The 8,895-nt window shown below is 36.2% G+C and overlaps 1 protein-coding gene across 1 annotated transcript in view; it reads left to right on the forward strand.

Moving 5' to 3' along the window:
• Positions 1 to 2,557: 2,557 nt before the first annotated feature.
• The window catches only part of LOC132169043 (uncharacterized), an 8,580-nt gene continuing 2,242 nt past the window's right edge, over positions 2,558 to 8,895 (forward strand). Inside the window, exons 1-2 of the mRNA XM_059580133.1 lie at positions 2,558 to 3,121; positions 8,254 to 8,511. Coding sequence (XP_059436116.1) covers positions 2,640 to 3,121; positions 8,254 to 8,511 — 740 coding nt within the window. The 5' untranslated portion in view covers positions 2,558 to 2,639. The remainder of the gene's footprint in view (positions 3,122 to 8,253; positions 8,512 to 8,895) is intronic.

The raw sequence follows: 8,895 nt of genomic DNA on the forward strand, positions 1-8,895 counted from the left end.
TGCTGACTGGGTGGATGCTTAGATACCCGCAAATCCATCACTGGTTATTGTGTATTTCTTGATGTTGCGTTAATCTCCTATAAATCAAATAAACAACAGACTATCTCTCGATCATCTATTGAGTCAGAGTATCGTTATATGGCATCCACTTGCTATGAAGTGACATAGTTGTTTGCATTGCTCAAAGATCTCCAACTCCCTCATCCACAACCTATACTTTTCTTTTGTTACAGCAAGGCTGTACTTCACATAACAGCAAACCCAATCTATCACAAGCACACAAAACACATCAAAATAGATTGTCATCTAGTCCGAGAAAAGATTTAGCTCGGTCTCATTCACACTCTTCATGTATCTTCAACTTCTCAGATAGCTGATATCTTCACTAAACCACTTGGTTTTGCGTAGTTTCATAATCTCTTATCTAAGATGAATATATTGGATATATTTCATCTTGAGGGGGAGTAACATCATATTAACAAACTTACCTAGCTGATGATGCTGACTAAATTAACATGTGTATTCAAGTTGGTTAACATAGTTAATTTGTTAGTAAGTTAGTTAGCAGTTGTAACTGTTTACACAATCGCATACTCTGTTTATTGTGTAAGAAAACAAAGTGTATAATGTAAGCTTATGCATTCAGATTCATTCAATGAGAATAAGTTGATTTTTCTCCAATTTCATCTTGTTTACACTAGATTTGATATCCTTCTGGCTTACTGGTTACTCGGTCTTCTACATTATGCTCATCACCATCTAAAAATTTGTTGGAAGATAAAATGATGAGATTGGAGAAACTCTATGAATGGATACACAAAAATAAATATAATAATATTTCAATATTTTATAAAATACTTTCTTGGCAAAAATTTCTCTCTTGTGTTTACTCCCCTTGTGTTGATGCTTTCGCTGCAAGGTTATGGAACTTTGATGTTATGAGTTCATGTTCATATATTATTGTGAGATGTATGTATGGTACATAAGACTTTGTTTTGTTTTTTTTTTTTTTTTTAAAAAAAAGGTTATGAAATGGGTTGTCACATATAGGGTTTTTATATCGAAGCTCCCATGTTTTTCAAGTTTTGAACGTGTTATCTTCGCTTGCAGTTCTGACATCGATTGATAGGCTGTTTGTATCGATATATCGGTTGCTGTGGATAAGATGCTGATGTGGCATCGATCGATCGCTCTTTGAGTTTTGATCGATCGGTTCACCCGAATTTCGGTAGTTTAGATATTTATTAATATGTTTTTATTATATTTTAGGTATGTGTATAGTTTTGGTTTCCATTGTTTGCTTCTTATTTTATAATACTAATTTTCTTTAATTAAGGATATTTCTTTACTTATAACATTTTTTTCATAATTCATTATATTTTTTAAAATTTTATTATGTTTTCTGTTATAAATAATCTTGTGCAATGCAAGGGCATTACACCCACCCCTGAAAAGTAGAGCAAAGCGCAAGTTGTGCATAACCAAAACCATTTTTTTTTTTTTTTTTACTTCAAAAAAAGAAAAAACAAAAACAAAAACAAAAACAAAAAAAGGGAAGTCTATATGTTTCTCAAAAGCTACCAGTCAATTGACAATTTTCCTTTAAACTTTTAATTGCAACAATATCTTCCCAAACTACAAAAAATTGTTAATATCCCTTCTTAATAAAATTAAAATAAATATTTTTTTAAAAAACTAAGTCTAAAATCTTTGTTAAAAAAATTGAAAATGGGAGCAGAAATTTTTAATTTTTTTTTTTTGTGTGTGTGTGTGTTTTTTTTTTTTGAATTTATAGGAGTATTTTTGTTTAATTTACAAATATTTGGGGTTATTTTTGTCTTTTTATTGGCCTTAGGGAACATTGTCACTTTTTTTGCGAGTAATTATATAAGTTACTCTTGTGTCTATCTAAAAATGAGATAACTTTTAAAATTATAATTTGATCAAAATTTAATAATGATCAATCACAAGCCTAATGGTGATTTTAAAAGCCATATCATTATTGGATGAACACTAGAGTTACTTCTAGCATTACTTATTTTTTGTTAGTTTGAGGTAATATTGTCGGAACATGATCTTCTCTAGTTCAAATGAACGAGAGAGTATCTAATGAATTATATTTGAGGGGTAGTTTTGTCTTTTTTACTTTTTGAGTGACAAAAATGCCCCTAAAATATGACTAATTGGAATCTCTCTAATTCATTTGAACGGGAGATGAGCTTAATTTAATATTGTCCTAATTAAAAGTTTGGAGCATATTATCAATTCAATTAGGTAATAATTTTGATAAAAGTATGTGAATTTTTTTTTTAATTATTATTATTATTTTTTAAAGTTTCCTTAAAACAGTGACCTTTTTCTTTAAGAAATATTCTCTATAGTGCTGTCCATAAGCTTTTAAGTCAAATCTTGACACGTAAAAGAAGGTTGAACTGAAAGTGCATAATAATAATTAATACACCATCAATACTTTCCGGCTCAAAACCATTGTCGACTTAATTAATTAAATTTAAAAAAAAAAAAAAAAAAAAAAGGAAAATTCTTTCACCGACTCTCTTTTAGTTCCTCATTCAGTTAATATACACGAAATTGGGCAAAAACCCAATTAAAACCCTAACAACTCAGTCACCGACTCAGCCATGGACGAGTCCAAACCCTCTCATTCCTCTCCCTCTCCCCCTCTCTCACCCATGAGAATCGCCGACTCGGAACTCGACTCGCCCCTCGCGACGGCCGAGTTCCTCACCCGGCAGGAGCTCCTGAAGCGGCGATCCCGGCGGGCCAGGCAGCTCGCGCGCTGCTACAGGGCTCACTACTGGGCGCTGATGGAGGAGCTGAAGGCCAAGCACAAGGAGTACTACTGGATGTACGGGAAGAGCCCGTACAAGGAGGACGAGGACGTGGAGGACGAGGACGAGGACGGTGATTGTAAGAAGAGTAGGAGGAGGGAGGGGAGCGGAGGGAACGACGACGAGGAGGCGACGGAGACGATGGAGATCAGGAGGTGTGAGGTGACTGGGTGTAAGGCCAAGGCCATGGCGTTGACGAGGTACTGCCACGCGCATATACTCTCGGATTCCAAGCAGAAGCTCTATAAGGGGTGCAGTTATTGCATCAAGAGGTAATATTTTTCATTTATGTGTTGGATTTATTTGGGGGTTTTTGGGAATTTGATGGTGGTGTTGGTTAGTGTTTGGTTTTGGGGACGTGCGTTGTGTGGGGGGTTTGGCTTGTCTCATGGAAATAAAGGTGATGAATCTTGTGGAATAATAAAATGCCAACAAGAAAATAGATAGGTACGAATGTGTTTGTAGGTTTATATATACATAAAAACATGTAGATTATATATGTACACATATGTTTGTGGGTGTATGTGTAAGATCAACCTCATGGGTTTGTTTATATTCTTTCATACGCTTCTGTGTGTGTTCTGTGTAGGGTGATTATGGTTGTTTGGTTGGTGAGAAATCTGAGGAAAGGTTACTTTAATACACACAAACGGAGAGATTGGGAGAGGGAGAGGGATTTGGACTTAAATGGGGTGTTGGTTTTACCTTCCCCTTTGATTGAGAAAGAAATTGACAAGGGGGAGAGTTATGTTTTGGGTCATCTGTTTGATATTGTTTTTTGGGTAGGTATTCATCTGTTTGATACTACTAGTCTGTAACAGTTGGATTTGAAGCATAAGATATAGAAGGTTTGTGATTGTCAGACTTAGAGGTTTGGTTTCATTGCTGTATTGGATTCTGATTTTATTTTTTCCGGGTGGGGGATCCCACCCTTTTACATACTGGTTGCTACTGCTTTATTCTCTTTGGTTTGATAAAAAAAATGAAATGATTGGTATTTGGTTGACTTGCTTGTTGGGGATTTTGCCTTATTTAAGTTTAGCATCTACTCTGTTTTTCCTCTATATGATAAAAAGGATGAAGGTACTGCATAAAAATCAGAATGCCAAAGTGGCAGTAGATAGTGCTACAATAAATAGTTTGGATAAACGGGATTGAGGTTAAATTTGTTCGATTGCAGGTGCTGAATTGACGTTAGTTAGTGTGGTGGAGGGTGGGTCAAGAATTATGTGAGAGAAATAATGAGTGTATTTCTGGGTCCCCAGAGTTGCTATAATGTCATTGGTGCTTTAGAATTAGTGTAGAACATCTTCATGTAGATATTGTACTAAAGATCTTTCTTTTAGAAGAAGTATCTTGATCTTGGAATTTGTGGTTTTCTTTGCTCAGTGTTCAGAATATTAGAGCTAGAGTATTCATTTGATTCACGATTCATTAGGGAAGAATCTGAGCATATCTATGAAAATTATGGTGTGAATCTCAAATACTATAAACAAGATTGGGTAGCTACAAAAGGAAGATGAGCTTTTTTTTCTTTTATAAAAAAAATTGATTGGTATTTTGGAAGTTAGTTTTCCCTTATGTATTTTATCATATGGTGTAATTGGTGAGAGAGAATGCACAGAATTTTGAGGCATGTGAATTACCCATGCTGACGTTAAAGTTATTCTAATTGTATGCTCTTTATGATTGAACCACGGCTATGAGTTGTTTCTCCAACTCAAAAGTTTTGGTAGTTTATTGGTCTTTTGAATTTCAAATGTTTGTTTTTCCTTCCAGATTTTTATCAGTATATTTCTAGGATTGCGTCCCTTTTTGTGCGAGATAAGAGAATCAGTCCATGATGGTGTATTCTATGAAATTTATTATTCCCTTCCCAAAAAAATGGCTTTGCTACTGCCAGAAAATATGTTGAGTTGAATTCTGTTGATTTATCAATTGATTAGTGTGTGATTCCCCCTAATCTAGAAATATGGTTGATTTCATTGGAAAGATAGGGATAAGTAACTTGGAGTATAAGTTTAGAAGAGGCTTTGAAGGTTGGGAGAAGCTGATGTTGACAACTGTGAAGAATATATTAAGACAAACATATAATGCAATTTCTTTTCCTTACGGTGCTCTTGGAGTCTTGGGTTGTCTTATACAAGTTTTACCTAATGTACATCTCCTTTTCAGAGTGGCATTCTTTTTCATGACTTCCAATGTGGATTAGTTATATTTGACAAGTAATCAAGATGTCATTAAAAGCGAAAGGCGTTTCCAGGTACACAGGAAGTATACAAAGGAAAACACCTAACTAGAAGGAGAAAAGAGAACAAGGCACTCTTGATAACTATTCACCAAAAGAAAAACAAAAGCAGCTGTTCAAAAATACATAGTGTAGAAAAATAAAGTTATAATTTCCTTCAATGTCCTCTCACTATCCTCAAAACTTCTATAATTTATTTTCCTCCAAAAACACCACAACGGACAAGAAGGCACCAGCTTCCACACAATAGCATTCCGAGCTCTACCAATAGTCCACCAATGTGCATAGAAGACCACTCATCTAGGCATAACTCAAGACAACTCAAAACAACTGAAGAAAACATCCCATAAGGCTACGACAACCTCACAATTGAGAACAAGATGGTCCATAGACTCCCCATTCCCTCTACACATACAACACCTATGAATAATTGTCTATGGTAAGGATCTTATCTAGGGCTGCCGACCAAGCAAAAAAGGTCACTCTCAAAGGAACTTTAATCTGCTACACACTCTTCCAAGGGAACTGAGAGCCATCATTGCGATCCAAGACACTGTAGAAGGATCCAACATCGTATAAGAAATCCCATTGAAGCTTCTCAATACATGCGACTCCCTCAGGGAGAGGAGGGAGAGACATTAAGTACATAGGTAACTTGGAAAGAGTACTTTTAATAAGGGTAACCCTACCATCCTTAAACAAATACATTATTTTCCAACTAGCCAACCAACTTATAGACTTGGCCTTATAGGAAGCCTCTAACTCCAAGATACTTCACAGGCAAAGGGGAAACCCCACAACCCATAATCTTGGCCAACCCATCCACATCAACAACGTTACCCATAGGAACTTAACCTTAGAGTCGGAGACAGCTTCAAAACACAAAAACAAGCAACGCAAAGGATGAAGACGTTTGGGTTAGCCCAACTGAAAATCATGTATCATCCGCAAACAGAGGGTGAGAGATCTCAAACCTTGTCCCTACAGAGAAGCCAGATTACCCCGACTCACCACATCAGTGATCATTCTACCCAAAGCCTCCACCGTAATGACATACAAATCGAGGGTACTCTTGTCTCAAGCCACAGGAGCTACTAAAAAAACTAGTGGGAGTGCCATTAACCATCATTGAGAATCGTAACATAGAAATATAATGAGCTATCCAGGAATATCACTTTTCCCCAAAACCACACTTTCTTAGCATGTACAACCGAAACTCCCAATTAATATGATCATAAGCTTTTTATAAGTCCAGCTTGCATAGTACACCTAGCTCCCCATATCTTATTCTAATATTAAGGCATTTATTAGCAATAAGAACAGGATCTAGGATTTGCCTACCCTAGATGAAGGCCTTCTGTGACTTTGAAACAATCTTCTCCAACACCATCCTAAGCATGTTTGCTAAAATCTTAGCAATAATTGTGCAGATGTCAACAACCCTTGGAATCTTCGGGATAAGGGTAATGAATGTAGCATTAAGGCTTCTTTCGAACTTATCTCTAGCATAGAAGTCACGAAAGACTTTCATAATGTCTTCTTTTAACACATCCCAGCAAGCTTGAAAGAACGCCATAGAGAAACCATCAGGGCTTGTTGCCTTATCTCCATTCATAGCTTTCACAAACTCCCACACCTTCCTTTCCTGAAAAAACTCTCTCCAGCCAAGTAGCCTCCACCTCACTGATAGAATCAATGGAAATCCCATCCAACAAAGGCTGCCGGCTAAATTGCTTAGTTACAACTTTTTGTAAAACTGGATAATGTGTTCGCTGATCTCCACACAGTTGGTAGAAAGTGAGCCATCAATCAACAAGGAATCGATAGAGTTCTTCCTCCTGTTGAAGTTGGCCACTTTATGAAAAAACTTTGTGCACTTATCACCTTCCCATAACCACAAAGCCCTAGATTTATGCCTCAAACTCACCTCCTCCATAAGAATGGATCTCTCTAACTCGCTCGCAAATTCTACCTTCATTCTCTCCTTGTTGCTTAAAGCCCTCACTTCAATTGTATCAAAAGCACATACGTCTTCCATTAGGAATTTTTTCTTTCTCCCAACATCACCAAAGACCTCATTCCATCTTCTTAAATCAACTGTCAAAGCCTTGAGCTTGCTGGCCAAAACAAATCTGGATTAGCCAGTTTACTTACTTCCTTGAAGTTGTGTGTTTTAGTTGTATGATTGTATCTGGATGTGGGGAACCGTAAGAGTCAAAGAGTTAGCAAGCATGAATTATTGATAAAAAAAAATATTGACTTTTGTTAATAAGTACTATATTATAAAACCTATATTTATCAATATATCTGCATATATATTACTTAAAAAAAAAAAAAATCTACATATATAGACTGCATTAGGCAGTCCTTCAATTTTTTATTTTGCCTTACTGCTCCTTTCTTGTCAGTGATTGCTCTTGCTGTTTTATTGTTGAAGATTAGTCAAGTGATGTATAGTTGTAGTGAGACAATAAGCTCCTGCTCTTAACTGCACATCCTCCCATTAGAGCATGTGTCAGTTACCAATCAGACAAAAAAAAAGTGCATTTTTGTAACTAACATCTAGAGTTTATAAAAACCCTTGAATCCACCAGGGGCCCTAGAATCCACTTGTAAATTCTTGAATCCAAAATGAAGATAATATAAGTTATTATAATTAAAGTATGTTTCAAATCACATAATTACCCGGGTATCATGTGATGTGTCAACTTTGATTGGACCTCTTGCAAAGATGCAATAGGTTTGTGCTTTTAGTTCACAATGCAAATGTTGATGGACAAGAATCACAAAATGAGATGTATGTTAGTGATACTATACTGCTAAATTGAGCAGTGAGTTAGATGGATAATTTTGGTGCTGAGTTTTTAAATTCAGAGTTTTCCCAATGTCAAGTGGAGATATACTGTAAATTAGGAAGTCCAGGTTTGGTGAACTAGATGGTTACCAGCTTACTAAATTGACTCTCTGGGTTGATGGCTTTGTAATATCAGAAACTACTTATATATATATATATCAGAAACGTGTGTTTAGATGGGATATGTACTACCAATATTTTTGTTTTTCAATTTCAAACTGGCTTTCTTTTTGTTCTCTCTATATTGGATATTCCTCTTGTAATCATAATGTTTTGTTAATGATATGTTTGCCTATATGCAGTACACAGACAGGGCCTATTCTCTGTTGTAAGCCTGTACTGAGATCCACAGTTCCTCTTCTCTGCTCCACTCATATGCAAGTTGCAGAAAAACATCTCATCCGAGCCCTGAAAAGGGGAGGTCTTAATATCTCTTCAACTAAAAAGCTTGCTCCAAAGTTCCATATCCTAGTTGCTGAATGCGTTCGCCAAATTCAAACTAAAAGAAGAGCTGCACTGAAGGCAACTATAGCTCAAGTTCAGATTGAAGAGGAAATGAGGTAGGGCTCCTAATTGTTGAGGTAGGGCTCCTAATTGTTGAGTACCTTTCTATCTGTATAGGTTTTGAGCTGTTGGCTGAGCAGAAAGAGGCCAATAATTTTGGGGCGAGGAGTCTCTCTGATTGGAGGAGCAAGAGCAAGAGTAAGATTGTCTTGGAAGGCAATGCTTTGTGCATAATCAAGGTATTTTCGATCTCGATGTTATATACTCGTATAATGAGAGAATGAGGCTGATGCACATCATCATTAAATAAAAGGTAAAGTGATGAGAAAATGTATAATGGTGAGAATATAGTAACGATGCATTGTTTCTTGTATTCATTTTAATAAGAAAAATATGCGTGGGTGGTGGTGGTGGTGGTGGTGGGTCATGTATCAACTTGT

This window comes from Corylus avellana, chromosome ca2, assembly GCF_901000735.1.
Source record: "Corylus avellana chromosome ca2, CavTom2PMs-1.0".
Lineage (NCBI taxonomy): Eukaryota > Viridiplantae > Streptophyta > Magnoliopsida > Fagales > Betulaceae > Corylus > Corylus avellana.